The following is a 20,039-nucleotide window of genomic DNA, read 5'->3' as shown; positions in this document are numbered from 1 at the left end:
TGATTAAAACGCTAAGGGACGAACCCCTTTCTTTTCCACGGCTGACTCCAAAATAAAAGCCGAGAAGGCCGCCGTCGCGGATTCAGTGACTGTACAGAGAAGCAGCATGGTGTAGTGGATAGAGCACGGGCCTTGGAGTCAGGCGGTCACGGGTTCCAATCCCAGCTCCGTCACCTGTCTGCTGTGTGACCTTGGACAAGACACTTCACTTCTCTGGTCCTCAGCTACCTCGTCTGCAAAATGGGGATTGAGATCGTGAATCCCACGAGGGACGGGGATTGTGTCCAACCCCATTTACTTGTATCCACCCCAGTGCTTAATCCGGTGCTTGGCACATTGTATGGGCTTAACAAGCACCACGATTATTATTATTTTTATCAAGTCAGGTAGGGGATTGTAGCCACTACGGGGGAACTAGGAACCATCTGAATTGGCTTCTTATCTCCAACAGCTTGTCTCCGATGATTCCTCAGTGGAAGCTGGCTGGTGATATTGTTTTCGGCGGCCCCAGAGCCCACAACCTTCCCAGCCCCGGGGTCATTTCGCAAAGTGGGTTTACTTGGGGTTGAATTCTTGCCGTGATTTTTCAGAGGCAGATGGCCCGATGAAAGAGTCTTGTGCTCAAAACCAAAGAATGTTTTGGGAAACCAGTGAGCAGTTGTTTCCATTACATTACCAGCAGCCTGATGGGGGCAACTAGAACAAAGGAATTTTCCAGGGAAACTGGCTAATGATAATGTGGTTTTGTAAGGAGGAAAGACGGCTAATTGTACTCTACTTAAGAACTCTTCTCAAACGATCTCCAAAAACCGCCAGCTAGGACATCCATCTGAGTCTAAATGGAGCTCCCCGGATTCCTGAGGGTGATGTCTTTGAAACTTTACCGAATGAATAAGCGGTCGGAAAAGCATAATGGCCTTGTGGAAAGTGCATGGGACTGGGAATGAGGAGACCTGGGTTCTAATCCCATCTCCACCATTTGCCTGCTGTGTGATGTTGGGCAAATCACTTCACTTCTCTGTGCCTCAGTGGCTTCTCCCTCCTACCTAGTCTGTAAGCCCCATGTGAGACAGGGACTGTGCCAGTTCTGATTATCTTTCATCTATCCCAGCTTTTAGTATAGTGCTTGGGATATAGTGAGCCCCCCCCCCCCCCGCCCCCGGAGACTGCAAGCTCCTTGTGGGTAGGGATCTCGTCAACCAACTCTGTGGTATTGTACTTTTCCAAGAGCTTAGCACAGAGCTCTGCACACAGTAAGGGTTCAATCCGTCAGTGGTATTTACTGAGCACTTACTGTGCGCAGAGCACTGTACTAAGCATTTGGGTGAGTTATAATACGAAAGAGTTGGAAGACGCGTTCTCTGCCCACCACGATACCTCTGCTTGATTTGGCTGATTAACAGATACCACGATTATTAGCTTAGGGGTGACTCATCTTAATGATCTTTAGAATGATCAAGGAGCTAAGGGGTTGAATTGTAAATCACTTCAGACCCAGAGGCCTTCACACTCTATTTGTATCAACTCAAGGGATATGACTGAGCCCCAAACCGATGAATAAAATATTAAATTACAAATAAAACTTAGAAGCAGAGTAGCAGATAGAAGTTGCTTAAAGCCCGTGGCTTGGAGAAATGCTCTCTCTCTGTCTCTCCGGAGACATGTTCCCCCGATATCTCCTGCTTCTGGTTTTCTTTTTTTAATGGTATTTCTTAAATGCTTTTAATGGTATTTCTTAAATGCTTACTCTATGCCGGGCACCAGACTAAGTGCTGGGGTAAGTACAAACTAACCAGGTTGGACACAGTCCATGTCCTACAGGGGGCTCAAGTAATGAATCCCCATTTGGCAGATGAGGGAACTGAGGCCCAGAGAAGGGAAGTGACTTGCTCAAGGTCACAGCAGACTGGCTGGGGAGCCAGAATTAGAGCGCAGGTCCTCTGACTCCCAGGCCCGCGCTCTCTCCACTCGACCACACTTCTTCTCGCCCGCGTGGGGCTGGGGTAGGCCTCTGGAGGAGATAGGGTTTGGTTTTGATCAGAGAGCACCATAATAATAATGATGGTATTTAAGTGCTTACCATGTGCCAGGTACTGTACTAAGCACCATCTTCATTCTGGCCTCCTCATCCTCCATCCCCGTCTTGTGCCATCATCCTCCCGCCCTTGTCGAGAGGATGAGGATGAGAAGCCTGGGTTCCTTTATTCCCCCACTGCGTGGGGATGCCCCCTTTCTCAACAGGATTCCCATCCCTGCCTCCTGGGGCGAGACATGTCTGTCAGAGCTTGGCTTACTGGCAAGAGCACATGACCGGGACTCGGAGGATCTGGGTTCTGATCCTGCTCCTCCACTGGCCTACTGGGTGACCTTGGACAAGTCACTTAACTTCTCTGCACCTTGGTATCCTCATCTGTAAAACGGGGATAAAATACCTGTTGTCCCTCCCGCTTAGACTGTGAGCTCCATGCAGGACAGGGCCTGCAGCCGATTAGACCATAACAATTATGGTATTAGTTAAACACGCATTATATGCCAAGTACTGTATTAAACTCTGGGGAAGATACAAGATAAATAAGTCAGACACAGTCCCTGTCCCACAAGTAAGTCAGTCTAAGTAGGAGGAAGAACAGATATTAAGAGAGAATAGAGAAGCAGTGTCGCCCGGTGGATAGAGCACGGACCTGGATTCTAATCCTGGCTCCGTCGCTTGTCTGCTCTGTGACCTAGGGCAAGTCACCACTTCTCTGTGCCTCAGTTACCTCATCTGTAAAATGGGGATTAAGTCTGTGAGCCCTATGTGGGACAGGGACTGTGTCCAACCCGAGTAACTTGTATCTACCCCGGCGCTTAGAACAGTGCTCGACACATGGTAAACCTTTAACAAATACCATTATTATTATTGCTATTCATCCCCATTCTACAGTTGAGGTAACTGAGGTACAGAGAAGAGAACTGAGGTACCTCTATGTGGATGATACCCAAATCTACGTCTCCAGCTCTGATCTCTCTCCCTCTCTATCTGGTAATTCCTCCTGCCTTCAAGACAGCTCTACTAGGCATACAGTGCTTGGCACAGAGTAAGCGCTTAACAAATGCCAAATACTCAGATTATTAATAAATAGGATTCAATGAATGAATGAAAGTGGCAGAGCTGGGATTAGAACCCAGGTTCTTCTGATTCCCCGGCCCGTGCTCTACCCGCTAGGCCCCGCTTCTTCCCTCCTGCTTCCCGCCTGCTTCATTTCTGTCTCCTCCCACTAACAGGGAGAGTAATGCAGAAACCACAGAAGCAGACATTTGGATTTTATCAGTCGACAACCAGGATTGATTTTTCAAATATCTGAAATGTAATAGAATCAAGAGACCAAAAAAAATCACAAAAAACTAACAACCATGGATTAATTGGCCTCTGTCAGCCTCATTGACGACGCGGGAAGCTGCTCTCTGCTTCAACAGGGTCTCAAGGCCTGTCTATGGTGGCTCTCTACAAGCAGACAGGGTCGGGCACTCTCCCAAGCATTTAGCACAGTGCTCTGCACACAGTAAGCACTCAAGAAATGCTACTGAGTGAAGAAAATTTCAGTCCACCTCTCTTTGTCCTCATTCATTCATTCAATTATATTTATTGAGAGCTTACTGTGTGCAGAGCACTGTACTAAGCACTTGGAAAGTATAATTTGGCAATGAATAGAGACAATCCATACCCAACAACGGGCTCCAATCCTTTTCCTTCTCCTTTTTCAATGGTATCTGTTAAGCAGCGTGGCCTAGAGGGGAGAGCAAGGGCCCAGGAGTCAGACGGACCTGGGTTCTAATCCCAGCTCCGCTATTTGTCTGCTGTGTAACCTTGGGCTTAGCTTCCTTGTGCCTCAGTTGCCTCATATGTAAAATGTGAGCTCCGTGTGGGTCAGGGACTGAGTCCATCCCGATTATCTTGTATCTTCCCCAGTGCTTAGAATAGTGCTTGACACACAGTAAGCAATTAACAAATACCATCCTCATCATCCCCCAAACTCCTGGAACAATTTTCTCCCATCTAACAATCAATCACTGGTATTCATTGAGTGTTTAATGTGTGCAGGGCATTGTACTAAACACTCGAGCACTGGGCTAAGTGCTTGAATTACAGACGCTAGCGACCTGTGTGGTTGACAACGATGTCGACGAACTGCTTTAGTTTTAAACAAGTTATTGTTACTGCTGGCTCGTTCATTCATTCAGTAGTATTTATTGAGCGCTTACTATGTGCAGAGCACTGTACTAAGCGCTTGGAATGGACAATTGGGCAGCAGATAGAGACAATCCCTGCCCAGTGACGGGCTCACAGTCTAAACGGGGGAGACAGACAGCAAAGCAGAACAGAACAAAAACGAAACAACATCATCAAGATAAATAGAATCAAGGAGATATACACCTCATTAACAAAACAAATAGGGTAATAAATAATATATACAAATGAGCACAGTGCTGAGGGGAGGGGAAGGGGGAAGAGCAGAGGGTGGAGGGGAGGGAAGAGGGAGCAGAGGGAAAGGGGGGGTTCAATGTGGGAAGGCCTCCTGGAGGAGGTGAGCTCTCAGTAGGGCTTTAAAGAGGGGAAGAGAATTAGTTGGGCGGAGGTGAGGAGGGAGGCCGTTCCGGGACAGCGGGAGGACGTGGGCCGGGGGTCGACGGCGGCATAGGCGAGAACGGGGGACGGTGAGGAGGTGGGCGGCGGAAGAGCGGAGCGTGCGGGGTGGGCAGTAGAAGGAGAGAAGGGAGGTGAGGGAGGAGGGGGAAAGGCGATGGAGAGCTTCGAAGTCAAGAGTGAGAAGTTTTTGTTTCGTGCGAAGGTTGATAGGCAACCCCTGGTGGTTTTTGAGGAGGGGAGTGACATGCCCAGAGCATTTCTGTAGGTCCCAGAGTGGCTCACAGAGGAAGGCGTAATAATAATCCTTGTGGTATTTAAGTGCTTACTATGTGCCAGGCACTGTGCTAAGTGCTGGAGTAAATACAAGCTAGTCAGGTAGGACGCAGCCCCTGCCCCACATGGGGCTCGCGGTCACAGGGGAGGACAGGACAATGGTAGACTGTGAGCCTGTTGTGGGGGAGGGATTGTCTCTATCTGTTACGGAATTGTACTTTCCAAGCGCTTAGCACAGTGCTCTGCACACAGTAAATAATAAATGTGATCGAATGAATGAATGAATGTTGTGAGCCCAGATTTACTTCTCATTTATCTGTAGCTCAACACAACTCGTTTACTATTTCTTCTTTTTTTACGTTTCAGTCAGCCAGCCAGTCAGTCGAATTTACTGTGCACTTACTGTGTGCAGAGCACTGTGCTAAGTGCTTGGGAGAGTACACTGCAACAATAAATAGGCACATTCCCTGCCCACAGCGAGGTTATGCTCTAGAGGGGGAGAGCTTACAGTCTGGAGGAGGCGTTTCCACCTCAGTTTCTCTTCATCATCATCCAAACGCTCCCCTTTTCCCCTCGCTTGGTACTTACGGAAGAAAAAGAACGGCCGATGTTTTAATTGCATTCAGTTGGAACATGTCGGTTGGGCTCTCCAAAACCTTGCTGGAGGCAACTCGGATCTGTTTTCTTGCTGGGTGATTAATAACTGTTCACTCCAACAAAATGGTATCTAAATGAAGGGACATCTGGGTTGTGTGCGTGTGTAAGTGTGTGTGTCTCCTTCCAGGGATGAGGTAAGGAACTGTAATTTCCCCCATAACAGTCCCTCTAAAGGTGATCTGATAATAACTGTGGTAGTCGTTAAACTCCTACTAACGTTTAAGCACTGTAATAAATGCTGGGCTAGATGAGAAGCAGCATGACTGAGTGGAAAGAGCACGGGCTCGGGAGTCAGAGGATGTGAGTTCTAATCCCGGCTCCGCCGCTCGCCCGCTGTATGACCTTGGACAAGCCACTTGACTTCTCTATGCCTCAGTTACTTCATCTGCAAAATGGGGATTAAGACTGTGAGCCCCATATGGGACAGCCTGATTACTCTGTATCTATCTCAGTGCTTAAAACAGTGCTTGGCACATAGTAAGTGCTTAAATACCATAATTATTATTCAAGATAATTAGCTCAGTCACATTCTCTGTCCAACACCGGGGTCCCAGTGTAAGGGGGAGTCTAAGCAGGATTTCCAGGTAGGCTAGGGACCATGTCCCAATAAGTATTTAGCACATTATTATTATTATTACATCCTTCACACTGGTAGGAATCATCTTTTCTGCCAAAGCGGTCAGTCCATGTTTCATTCATTCAATCGTATTTATTGAGTGCTTACTGTGTGCAGATCACTGTACTAAGCGCTTAGTACCGTTTCCCCACTCCTCAAGAACCTCCGGTAGTTCCTATCCCACTTCCACATCAAACAGAAACTCCTCGACATAGGCTTTAAAGCACTCAATCCCCTCGGCCCCTCCTACCTCACTTGGCTACTCTCCTACTATAACCCAGCCCGTACACTTGGCTCCTCTAATCCCAACCTACTCACCGTGCTTCGATCACGCGTATCTCTCTGCTGACCTCCCACCCATGTCCTGTCTCTGGCCTGGAGTCCGTCTCCCCCGATCAGACCGTAAGCCCGTCAAACGGCAGGGACCGTCTCTATCTGTTGCCGACTTGTTCATTCCAAGCGCTTAGTACAGTGCTCTGCACATAGTAAGCACTCAATAAATACTATTGAATGAATGAATGAATGAATGGAATGCTTTCCCTCTTCATATCCACCGGACAATTCCTCTCCCTCCACTTCAAAGCCTTATTGAAGACCCATCTCCTCCGAGTGGCCTTCCCTGACTAAGCCCTCATTTCCTTTTTTCCCACTCTCTCTGCTTTGCCCTGATTTGCTCCCTTTAATCACATCGCCCCTCTCCAGTCCCACAGCACTTATCTACATATCAGTCATTTATTGATTTCTATTGATGTCTGTCTCCCCCGCTAGACTGTAAACTCTAATGTCCAGTAGACAATTGGACAATATGACAGATATTATAACAATGTAACAGACAAATTATATTATCATTGTTTTATTGTTCTATTGGCCTCTCCCAACCACTTAGTAAGTGCTCTGCACACAGTAAGCCCTCAATTAATTCAATGGATTGATTGATTATCTTGTGTCTACCTCAGTACTTAGGACAGTGCTCGGCACACAGTAAACACTTGACAAATACCACCATTGTTATTATTAACTGTCCTCATTTAGCAGCTCAGCAATCACACGCCTCTTTGGGAAGTAGGCATCCAATCCTCCCTTCCTTCCCCTGCCTCACGTGTGACGTCTTGCCCCATCGCTCCTTCCTGCCTGGACTCTCTCAGCTTCCGCCGCTAAAGCGTCTGGCCTAACCTCCAGTTTCTGCCTTGACCTCCAGTTTCCCAGTTGGGAGTGAGAGAGGGAGGGCCTGTCTGTTGGCCACTGGAAGCGGCCTGGCACAGTGGATAGAGCCCGGATCCGGAAGTCCGAAAGTTGTGGGTTCTAATCCCTGCTCTGCCGTTTCCCTGTTCTGTGGCCTTGGGTAAGTCACTTCACTTCTGTGGACCTCAGTTGCCTCACCTGTAAACTGGGGATTGAGATGGTGAGCCCCATGTGGCACTGGGACTCTGTCCAACCCGATTTGCTTGTAACCACTCCAGTGCTCAGTAAAGTGCCTGGCACATGGTAAGTGCTTAACAAATACCAGGATTATTATCGTGATCACTACGCACCGGGGCTAACAGGAAAGACAGAACCGAACCGGGCTGACGGGACTGGATCCTTAGTAGAGTGGTAGCTCCGTCCCTTCCCACTCACTGAGCAGCAGTCTTCATTCATTCATTCATTCTTTCATTCAATGGCATTTATTGAGCACTTATCGTGTGCAAAGCACTTAATAATGATGGTGGCTATTTGTTAAATGTTTATTGTGTCAAACTCAGGGGTAGGAAATAATCAGGCCAGATGCAATCTGTGTCCCACATTGGGTGGCTCTGATTAAAGGGGAGGGTGTGGAATCCCCATTTTGTTAGGTGAGAAAACTGAGACCCAGAGAAGTGAAGTGACTTGCCCAAGGTCACGCAGCAGGCAAGCGGCGGAGCTGGGATTAAGACCCAGGTCTGCTGAATCCCAGGCCGATGCTTTTTTCACCGTTCTGGGAAACAGGGGGTGGGAGGCAGAGGAGGAGCCCGTGTGTTCTGACAAGAGATGTCCTCTTGCCGAAACTGATACTAAACACCCACCTCTTGAGAGAGGGCAGGAGGGCAGGGGGAGACTCAATGGATGAGAGACCTTCGCCAGGGACCAACTCCCAAGAGACCAGGACAAGGGTTCTACCACCTACTTCCTCCCAGGCAACAAGGCTGATCGATTCAGTGGACTATCTGAGATTTTCAGAGCTCATAACTCTGGGACCTTTCTTTTTCAGGGAATTGGGGCCCCAGAAAGCCTGCCTGCTCTCTGCTTTATCTCTTCGGTTGTCCCTCACTCCCCCTCCCCACCTGCCCCCAATCGAAACCATAAACCCCACATGCACTGCACAAGCCCACCTCAAGCAATGGCTCCTTTCCAACCCTCATCCAACGGCTCTATTGTACGTACTCGTCCAAGCACTTAATACAGTGCTCTGCCTACAGTAAGCACTCCAAATCACCAGTGACGATGAAAAGCAAAGCCGATAGGAGCAGGGCAGAATCTACTCGGGTCTTTCCCCAGTCACTTCAACTCCTTTATTGCTTTGTATCAAAATAAATCAAACTGAGGTCAGTTCCAGGCCGTGGGGAGTGGCTCTTGACTCCGTTATCCTCTGACTAGATATTGCAAGTCGGAATACAGGGCTCATGAGTTCGAATCCCAGCTCTGCCACTTGTCGGCTGTGTGACTGTGGGCAAGTCACTTAACTTCTCTGTGCCTCAGTTCCCTCATCTGTAAAATGGGGATTAAGACTGTGAGCCCCACGTGGGACAACCTGATTCCCCTATGTCTACCCCAGCGCTTAGAACAGTGCTCGGCACATAGTAAGCGCTTAACAAATACCAACATTATTAATACAGGGACGAGACTCGAGAGAAGATGGTGTCACAGTATGCCGCATTCGTGTAAACGATAGCGAAAGAGCAGGGCCACACCCGTTTCCCTGGGCGAGGCCGGGCGGACGGCAGGATTTTGCCTTGGTCGTTTGAGAGGGGTGAGGGAGCCTCTCCGCTTTCCCACGTTGGCGGATACCGAAGAAAATGTCCGGACTCCTCCATTTTGGTTGCTTTCCCCGGGACCGTGGTTTATGACTCGACCTTTAATTTCCTTCTTCCATTTCCCAGTTCGTAGTCTGACCCAGGACAGCTATTTGTTGGCCTTGGAAACGGAGGCCGTGGTCACGGGAAACTGAGTCGGCGGACGTAAGCTAGACACCTCAAGCAGCCGCTCCATCCCCTTGCCGCTCAGAACTCTGGGTTGCCAACGCTCTGAGGCCCACGGCCCTGAAACCCGAGGCAAAACCCATCTGTACGGAGTGGAGAGGCACGTCCACCTGAACCGACTCCTTTCCCAATCTCGCCCTCCTCTCGCTTCCTCTGAGGCTGGGAAACGAAGCAGGGTGGAAGGCTGGGTCTCTTCAGACGGGCAGCTAGTTAGTCCGCTACCTCGCCCTGCGAGCCGAACTCAGGGAGCGAGAAAGGCCTGCGGAAATGAGAAGAGCGGGCAGTCCTGGAGCCCAGACTCCAGCGACCCTGCCAGTGTGCCCTTCTCCAGGCGGCGGCCTCGTGACCGGGCTTAGCAGCAGTGCAAAACTCCGAGCCCAGTCTACCGACGCTTTGGGTGGAAGTGGAAGGCCGGAGCCACGCGACCCTACCAGCCTCTGACGGGGGCTGGCGAGGATGCCAGGCCTGGGCACACGCCGCGTCCGGCTGATCTTGCTGCCCGCACGGGCTTGAGCAGTCTCCTTCAGAGTAGCCTGGAGGTTTGAGTCTCCACAGTGGCTCCGTTAGTCCCGGAGCTGTTCCCACGCAGACGGGTTTTCCCGCTCCTGGATCGCCCGGTGAAGACAAGGGCACCGACCTCGTGGCTCCAGGCACTCGTCAGTCCAATTGGGGTGGGTGGTGGGGGGGCAGGCGTCGCTGTACCCCCCGGGGTCCGTGAGGTGGCTCCTCAGGGTGGGCGCGGCGTGATCGGGGCTATCGAACGTTGTCGGCAAACCTCGTCTTCCGCGGAGCTCGGAAGGGATGGGAATCAGATGTTTTCCAAGACATCCAGAGGGACCAAACCTCTCTTCTTTCCGCTAGATACTTTGATGAAGCCATCGTTCTCCTCTTCGGCCGTCACGCAGATCTGAATTCAAAGGGGCAGAGGAGTATTCAGAATGGAACTGAGGAGCAGCGTGGGCTAGTGGCTAGAGCGTCGGTCTGGGAGCGGGTTCGAATTCCGGCTCTCCCACTTGCCCGCTGTGTGACCGTGGGCAAGTCACCTCACTTCTCTGGGCCTCGTTTACCTCATCTGTCCTTTGGGGAATAAGACTGTTAGCCCCACTGAGGACAGGGACAGTGTCCAATCTGATAAGCTCGTATCTACCATAGCATTTAGTACTGGGTTTGGCACATAGTAAGTGCTTCACAAATAATATAGAAAAAAAAATGGGCCTGCTCTGCCAAGATGTCCCCAGCAAGATGGGTGCAGCTTGTTTACAGGGTGGTTTTTTATGATACTGTTAAGTGCTTGCTTTGTGCCAAGCTCCGTATTAAGCACCGGGGTAGATAGATACAAGCTAATCGGGTCGGACGCGGTCCCCGTCCCACATGGGACTCACAGTCTTAATCCCCATTTTACAGATGAGGTAACGGAGGCACAGAGACGTTAAGTGACTTGCCCAAAGTCACACAGCTTATAAGTGGCGGAGCTGGGATTAAGTGAACTCTCCTGAGCGATTAGTACAGCGCTCCCCACACAGTAAGTGTTCGATAAGTAGCTTCGCATGATTGATTGAGTGACCTGAAGTCCAAACTCTTTAGTCCTGGAGGCTTTTACGGTGACAGTAGCCATTTCTCATTAATAAATCGACCAGAGGAATTTACTGAGTGCTTACTATGTGCAGAGCCTGTATTAAGCACCTGGGAGAACGTCATACAGCAAGGTTCTAGACATATTCCTTACCCACAGTGAGCTTGCAGTCTAGAGGGGCAGACAGATATTAACATGAATAAATAAGTAATTTAATAATCATGTTTGCTTAGGGGTGAGGACAGGTGACCCCAAACAGACAGCAAACACTTACTTGCATATCCATTGTATCATGTTAGTCCCCATTTACAGGTGAGGAAATGGAGCCCCAGGCAGTATAAGTGACTTGTCCAAGGTCACCCATCAGGTCAGTGGCAGAGCTGGGGTCAGAACAGGTGAGAAGTAGCATAGCCTAGTGGTTAGACCATGAGCCTGGGAGTCAGCAAGTCCTGGGTTCTAACCCCGGCTCTGCCACTTAGCTGCTGTATGACCCTGGACAAGTCACTAACACTGCCCGGGGCTCGATTTCCTCACTAGTGAATGGGGTCTAACAGGATACACTCACTTACATGATTCAGGATACACTCATTTCTCTGGGCCTCAGTTACCTCATATGTAAAATGGGAATGAAGACTGTGCTCCCCAAAGGGGACATGAAATGGGTCCAACTTGATTAATAATAATACTAATGTTGGTATTTGTTAAGCGCTTACTACGTGCAGAGCACTGTTCTAAGCACTGGGGTCGAGACAGGGTAACCAGGTTGTCCCGTGTGAGGCTCACAGTTAATCCCCATTTTCCAGATGAGGTAATTGAGGCCCAGAGAAGTGAAGTGACTTGCCCACAGTCACACAGCCGACAAGTGGCAGAACCGGGATTCAAACTCATGACATCTGACTCTCAAGCCCTGGCTCTTTCCACTGAGCCACGCTGCTTCTCCGGCTGGTATCTATCAGCCCTAAGAGCAGTGCCTGGCAAATGGTAAGCGCTTGACAACTACCATTAAAAAAACCCCTCCAAAAAACCCAGATCTCCTGACTCCCAGTTCCCTGACCCCCTTACTAGACATCCCCCCACATCTCCTCCTCATCTGCTGTTCCCAGGAAAACCCCCCTGTGTGGGAAGAGCTCTGGGACTAGAGGAGCCACTGTGGAGACTCCAACCTCCTGGCGATTCCGAAGGAGACTGTTCAAGCCCGTTAGGGCAGCGAGATCTGCCGGATGCAGCGTGCGCCAGGGCCCGGCATCCTTGCCAGCCCCTGCCAGAGGCTGGTAGGGTCACCTGACTCCAGCCTTCCGCTTCTGTCCACAATGTCAGTGGACCGGGCTCAGGATTTCACGCCCCCGCTGAGCCTCGTCACGTCTGGTGTGAGAGAGAGGGATTTTCTGGAGCCGAGGTTTCCGCGGTACGTGAATGAATGAAAAGCGGCATGGCTTAGTGGTTAGAGCACGGGCCTGGGAGTCAGAAGGACCCGGGTTCTAATTCTCACTTTGCCGCTCATCTGTTTTGTGACCCTGGGCAAGTCACTTCATTTCTATGAGCCTCATCTGTATAACGGGGATTAAGAGTGTGAGCCCCGTGTGGGACATAATAATGTTGGTATTTGTTAAGCGCTTACTATGTGCCGAGCACTGTTCTAAGCGCTGGGGTAGACATAGGGGAATCAGGTTGTCCCACGTGGGGCTCACAGTCTTAATCCCCATTTTACAGATGAGGGAACTGAGGCACAGAGAAGTTAAGTGACTTGCCCACAGTCACACAGCTGACAAGTGGCAGAGCTGGGATTCGAACTCATGAGCCCTGACTCCAAAGCCCGTGCTCTTTCCACTGAGCCACGCTGCTTCTCCTTTGGACGTGGATTGTGTCCAAACTGATTGGCTGGGACCTACCCCGGCATTTAGTCAGGACCTGGCATATAATAAGCGCTTAATAAATACCATTAAAAGAGCAAATATCCTTTGCTGTGAGCCTCAAGGAGGACAGGATTGTGTCTGATCTAATTATGCTGTATCTACCCAAAAAATCAATGGTATTCATCTAGTGCTTATTCTATGCAGAGCACTGTTCTAAGCACTTGGGAGAGTGCAACATGAGAATTAGCAGACACGTTCTATACCTCAGCGCTAGGCACATAATAAGCGCTTAACAAATACTACAATTATTATTATTATTATTTAGAGAAGAGAAACGGGATGTCTATCTTTAAGAGCTGGGGGAAATTTCATCCACGTTCAAAATCCTTGCAAATTTACTTGATTAAATCATATTTATTGAACACTTACCGTGGGCAAAGCACTGTACTAAGTGCTTGGGAGAGTAAACTGACACATTCTCTGCCCACAACAAGCTTACAGTCTACAGTCTATCTTCTATCTAGCGTCTAACTTCACCCAGAATCAAACCGCCCTTGGGCGCTCTGTCCACTCGACCAGGGAAACTCAATCAGTCGACAGATGATAACTATTGAGCACTTACTACGTGCAGAGCACTGGACTAAGCTCTCGGGAGAGTACGATACTCCAGAATTAGCAGAAAGGTTCCCCGCCCGTAACGAGCTGACAGTCTAGAGGATGAGAGAAGGGGATTCATTCACACAAAATGTTTCCTCGGGAAGCCTGGCCAGAATCCTGTTAAGAGCCAGAGAGGCAGATGTTCGAATTCTGGAAGCAGCTCAAGTCTGACACATTTCTATTTGTTTTCCATTTTCAGTGCTCTCATTTGAAAACCAGGAAAGTGATGTTTACCCATTCAAAGGGGTGGCATGCAATTACTCTGGGAACCAGTCGAGAACGCTAGATTGTTTAATTACGAGTTTGCCCGAGAAAATGAGCATCCTTCCCTAAATTGATCTCGTCTCTCATTCCAGCACAATTACTTTTTCTTAATGGTATTCTTTAAGCGCTTACAACGTGTCAAACGCTATTCTAAGCAATTGGGGGATGTAGAATTTAATCAGGTTGGAGACAGTCCCTGTCCAGCATGGAGCCCACAGTCGAAGTAGGGGGGAGAACAGGTATTTGATACCCATTTTACAGTTGCGGGAACTGAGGCACCGAGAAGTGAAGTGACTTGCCCTAGGTCACCCAGCGGGCAAGTGGCATTACCCGAATTAGAACCCAGGTCCTTTGAGTCCCAGGTCCGTCTTCTATCCACCAGGCCACGCTGCCTCTTATTGCTTGTCTGGGTGGGATCTATTTGGGATCCGGGGGGTTCTGATATATGGTATTTTCAAAGCCCCTTTCGCAGGAGTGTTCAGTAGCTCACGGACCTGTTGAATGGGCACAGCTCTCGGATGATGACCTAGAGTTTGCTGGGTATTGGTGTCCAAGAAGGCTGAAGATCAGCTCCCATTGACCATGGTGGCATTTCGGCGAGACACGAGATAAAGACCTCCTCCCACTGGCCATCGTGGAGTTTTGACAAGGCATGGGATAAAGGCCACCTCCCACTGGCCGTGGTGAGGTTTCAACGGAACAAGAGATCATGACCACCTCCCCTTGGCCGTGGTGGCCTTTCGACAGGATGCGGATAAAGACCAGCTCCTAATGGCCATGATGACATACTGACAAGACGCAGGGTAAAGACCTCCTCTCACTGGCCATTGTGGTGTTTGGACAAGACGTGGGACAGAGATCACCTCCCATTGGCCATCGTGGCATTTTGATAAGGCGTGGCATAAAGACTACCTCACATTGGTCATGGGGATGTTTTGACAAATCCCCTTGGTCATCATGGCATTTCATCAAGGCGTGAACATGGCATTTCAACAGGATAAAGACCACCTTCCAAAGACCACCTCCTATTGGCCATGGTGATATTTTGGTAAGATGTGGGATAAAAACCATCTCCCATTGACCTCGGTGAAGTTTTGACAAGATACGGGATAAAGACCATTTCCCATTGGCCCTGGAGACACTTTGCCAAGCCTTGGGAGCTACCCATTAGGGGATGTCCATTTCCAGGAGCGAGAGGATTCCCCAAAGTGAGTCAGGTCGCGGAAGTGTTCCGATTCCTTGGGAGAACATCAAGGAACTGGACTAGATTGGGAAGCCAGGATGCTACCTACCCTGTTAGTCTCAGGTTTTGAGTAGGGTGGAATTCCTCAGTGGTATCTGAACTAGTCTCTTCCTGAATCTGCAAGGGAGGGAGGAGCCACTGGGAAAGGGCCATCAGCAGACGGTGAGGAGAGGGCCAGGCGGTGCTGTCTTCCCTGGCCGGTGTAAGTCCTCTTAGTTGGGATGCACAGAAGGTCCCAAGAACTCAGGCCAGATCTAGGCCACCCCAGGAAGATGAAGAAATCGAGGTGAGGAGCAGAGTGGCCTAGTGGCCAGAGCAAGGTGTCTGGGGGTCCAAAGGACCTAGGTTCTAATCCCGGCTCTGCTGCTCGTCTGCTGTGGGACCAGGTCACTTCACTTCTCTGGGCCTCGACTCCCTCATCTGTAAAATGGGGATTAAGAGTGTGGGGCAGGGCCTGTGGCCAAAATGATTAGCTTTTATCTACACGAGCGTTTAATACAGTGCCTGGTACCTAGTAAGCACTTGACAGTACCATTTTGTAAGAAAAAAGAGTCCCCTGAGCAGGGGAGGGAAGTGTGTTTTCCTGCCTTTAGGGTCTGTCTGAGTTGGTTTTGAGACGCATTAGGATTCCCTCCGCCTCTCTGGAGGAGCTGTGTGGCCAAGTGGATAGAGCACGGGCCTGGGAGTCAGAGGATCTGAGTTCTAATTCCGACTCGGGCAGTTGCTTGCTGTAGACCATGGGAAAAGTCACTTAACCACTTTTTTCCAGCGAGGTGGTTGCCCCATTACCTCATCTGTAAAATGAGGATTCAATATTCGTTCTCCCTCCCCTGGGAGCCTTGTGTGGAACAGTGATTGGGTCGGACCTGGTTATCTTGTATTTATCCCAGTGCTTAGTACAGTGCTTGGCACCATATTAAGCTCTTGATGCAATAAATAGCCCCCGCCATTCGTATTATCAGTCACTACTAACTGATAAAGCTTGAAATCTCACCATCTTTGACTTCCCCTTCAAATCTCGAAGGACAGTGATATACACTTGACCCATGGGAGAAAGGAGTTAGCATCGCACGCCTCCTCCCACAGTGTGGATGAGAGCGGGAGCGGGGTTTATCCTACACCTCTCCTTCCGATTACGTGCACGGGTCCACTCGCCTGGTTCTCTTTCAGCGTTATCTGCCCTTGCTCCTTGCAGCCAGTAAACGTTCGGACACATCTGAAGACCTTCTCATCTTGTTGCACTTTTTGAACAAAGTTGGCTGGGAAATAGCCAATCCGGTCTTGGATCATCCCCTGTAACAGAGAACGGAGCGTGAGGCCACCGGGGTCCCTCTCCCCAGAACCGAGATGACAGATCTGTTTTTTAGGAAAGGAAACCACATCACCTTCCACCAGTCTTCGCTGGAGTCTTCCAGAAGAGTGATCATGTCTCCTGGCCTATGATAGGGGAGAGAAAACGGTAGAAAGGATAACCCAGTAAGAGACCCTAGTCAATTCCCAGAGCGGGCAATTAGGCACTGGACACACACCTGTTGGTATGTTCTCCCCTCCTGCCCATAAAACGATCTTTGTTGTAAGATGGCAGCTCACGAGCTTCCTGTGCTGGAATTCCCAGTTGGGCTAAAACACTTCATTATAACAGACTCCAAATATAACCTACGTGTAAACGCTTGAATCACTAAACCGGGGTTGACGCTTGGCATTTTAACAGCCATGTTTTCATGCTGTGGCTCCTAAAGTTAGGCAGCTGAAAAACACTGGAATGTGGTTGGTGAATTGAATTGAACAGCGGGGCTGCTGAAATTTGATAGAGAAGAAACCTCAGGGGCTGTGGATTCTGTTTATCGCTAGGGAGTTTGTTAAGCGCTTACTACGTGTCAAATGCTCTTCTAAGCGCTGGGGTAGACACAGGTTAACCCAGTTGGTTGGCAGTCCTTGTCCCACATAGGGCTCAAAGTCTAAATTGGAGGGAGAACTGGTACTGAATCCCATTTTTATAGATGAGGAAACTGTGGCCCAGAGAAATGAAATGACTTGCCCAACGTCACACAGCAGACGAGAGTCAGAGCCGGGATTAGAACCCAGGTCCTTCTGACTCCCAGGCCCGTGCTCTTTCCAGCAAGCCATGCTGCTTCTGGGGGTGACAGGGGGCCTGTTTTTTACTTCTTGGGGATGGTGGGGGGGTGATGAGAGCCTTATGACCACTTTTGGATCATCACTGGATTCTCCTGGATTCCTCGGATCCCACTGAGGGAATATTTCCCACGCTGAGAAGCAGCGTGGCGCAGTGGAAAGAGCACGGGCTTTGGAGTCAGGGCTCATGAGGTCGAATCCCAGCTCTGCCACTTGTCAGCTGTGTGACTGTGGGCGAGTCACTTCACTTCTCTGTGCCTCAGTTCCCTCATCTGTAAAATGGGGATTAAGACTGTGAGCCCCACGTGGGACAACCTGATTCCCCTGTGTCTACCCCAGCGCTTAGAACAGTGCTCGGCACATAGTAAGCGCTTAACAAATACCAACATTATTATTATTATATTTTTTGATCCCAGCCATCCTGATATTATTCACTCCTACAGAGGAGGACTGATGTATCAGTCAGGAGAGGAAGAGGGTGAGAACCTTCAATAATCATTCTGGAAAAACTCCTTGGAGGAGACAAAGAAGGGGAACTCTTTAAGATTCTGTCTCCCTCCTCCGCTCTTAATCTAGTTTAGGGGTTTTTTTTCGGTGTGGAGTGGATCTGGCCCACCTTCATTGACAAAGAGATCGGGATTCAACCTCAGGGTATATCCCCAGAAACTATGATCGGGTCTCTAGACTGTAAGCTCGTTGTGGGCAGGGGACTATCGTATTGTACCGTCCCAGGCACTTAGTACCGGGCTCTGCACCCAGCAAGTGTTCAATAAATACCATCTATTGTTTCATTGACCTGATTTCCACTGCTCCTTTACTCCACTTTCAACTTCTCCCCTCATTGCTAGACTGAAAACAGATCCAGACTCCCATGAGAGGAGAGAAATAGTTTCTCTTAAGCCCGCTGCCTGGTTTTTATTCTCTTTCCCCCCATTACTGTGGTCCTGTGTTCAAGATTAACAAGATGGAGTGATTGGCGTCTCTCCTCCATCAGGCCTCCCTGGGCTTGCCAGGAGACTACAGTTAAAGTTGACCTGATTTCTGTTATCTAAGGTAAACCATGACCTAGTGGAGAGAGCACGGGCTTGGGAGTCAGAAGGACCTGGGTTCTAATCCCAGTTCCCCCACTTGTCTGCTGTGTGATCTTGGGCAAATTGTTTAATATCTCTGTGCCTCAGTTTCCTCAACTGTAAAGTAGGGATACATGTTTTCTCTCCTACTTAGACTGTGAGCCCCAGCCAGGACAGGGGCTCTGTCTGACCTAACTAACTTGTCCTATCCCAGAACTTAATAATAATAATAGTGGTATTAAGTGCTTACTGTGTGCCAGGCACTGTACTAAGCACTGAGGTAGATACAAGCAAAATTGGGTTGGATACAGTCCCTGTTCCATGTGGAGCTCTAAATTTCAATCTCCATTTTACGGATGAGGTAACTGAGACCCGGAGGAGTGAAGTGACTTACCCAAGGTCACACAGCAGACACCTGGCAGAGCCAGAATTAGAACCCATCATTTTCTGACAGGCAGGCCTGTGCTCTATCCACTATGCTTTTAGACACATACTAAGCGCTTAACAAATGCATAAAAAAAGCCTCTTCAACAGAGGAAATCCTGGTGGCAGAATTTGGAGAAAGAACATCTGTAAATGGACAAACATCTTCGAAAGAAGTAATGGAGAGAAAGGAAGTGCTTAATCCTCTAGATTATAAACTTGTTGTGGGCCGGGAATATATTGTTCTCTCACAAGCGCTTAATACAGTGCTCTGCACACGGTAAGCGCTCAGTAAATATGATTGACTGACTTAGGAAATCTTGATGGTGATGAGAGAACTAGGGCTGCTGAATGGATCTTACCCTTTGGAAGGAGCTGGGTTTTTTGACAGAGGGCAGCTTCAGAAAATAACAATGACATCAGGAGTTCCTCTTCAATAGCCTTAATCGCATTTTGAGGATCTGGGAACTGGGATGATTATTTTTAAATTAAATTGGGTGCCTTTAAATTACATTTAGTTTCAATTAAGGTGATGTATTCGCTAAACGGTACTGAACAGCACTGGTGGAAATCAGATGCTCAGAGAGTGAGCCCTGGTCAGGGTTTCATCCTGTCCGATAAGCTTCTAGATCCTTAGATTACTGGTTCTGATTCGATTCAGGGTCCTGGCAGGCAAATCTAGGAAATAATGAGACGCAGCATAGCCTAGGTGAAAGAGTAGAGGCCTGGGAATCGGAAGACCTGCGTTTTAATCCCTGCTCTGTCGCTTGTCTGATGTGACGCCTAGGGCAGGTCACTTTGCTGCTCTGTGCCTCAGTTACCTCATCCGTAAAATGGGGATGAAGACTGTGAGCGCCGTGTGAGACATGGACTGTATCCAAATCGATTAACTCCTTTCTATCCTAGTTTTTAATACAGTGCCTGGCACATTACGAATACGATTAACAAAGGAGCAGATAAGCAAACAAAAAAAAACCTCCAGTGGGTGTCCAATGTGAGATTCCTTGTCCTTTGTCTTTATCTCTGCCAATTATGCTGTGTGACCTTGGTCAAGTCACTTCACTTTTCTGGGCCTCAGTTTCCTCATCTGTAAAAGGGCGATTCAAAACCCGTTCTCCCTCCTACTTAGACTTAATCCCAGTGAAGGACAGGAACAGCGTCTGACCTAATTATCTTGTATCCGCCCCGGTTCTTAATACAGTGCTTGACACCTAGTAAGCATTTAACAATCATTATTAATATATTATCATTATTAACATTTTTATCTCCCTATTATAATTAGCATATTTCTTGACAAACCCTTCAGATGAAGCAGCCTCTCGACAAGGATAGCTCTAATGTGACCAGACATCTCACTTCCTATGGGATAGTCAAGACAGTCTGCTACTTAACACCTTTCCCTTCATTCCTACCTGCTCACCTACTTTATTTTGAG

The 20,039-nt window shown here is 48.9% G+C and overlaps 1 protein-coding gene across 1 annotated transcript in view; it reads right to left on the bottom strand.

Annotated features, from left to right (window-relative positions):
- Positions 1 to 8,984: 8,984 nt before the first annotated feature.
- STAC (SH3 and cysteine rich domain) overlaps positions 8,985 to 20,039 on the bottom strand; it is a 94,957-nt gene continuing 83,902 nt past the window's right edge. Inside the window, exons 9-11 of the mRNA XM_029049310.2 lie at positions 16,364 to 16,415; positions 16,134 to 16,271; positions 8,985 to 10,295 (exon numbers count right to left, since the gene is read on the bottom strand). Coding sequence (XP_028905143.1) covers positions 10,197 to 10,295; positions 16,134 to 16,271; positions 16,364 to 16,415 — 289 coding nt within the window. The 3' untranslated portion in view covers positions 8,985 to 10,196. The remainder of the gene's footprint in view (positions 10,296 to 16,133; positions 16,272 to 16,363; positions 16,416 to 20,039) is intronic.

This window comes from Ornithorhynchus anatinus, chromosome 21, assembly GCF_004115215.2.
Source record: "Ornithorhynchus anatinus isolate Pmale09 chromosome 21, mOrnAna1.pri.v4, whole genome shotgun sequence".
Classification (NCBI taxonomy): Eukaryota; Metazoa; Chordata; class Mammalia; order Monotremata; family Ornithorhynchidae; genus Ornithorhynchus; species Ornithorhynchus anatinus.
Note: the sequence above shows the minus strand (reverse complement) of the source record. Positions and strands in the feature narration are given on the sequence as shown.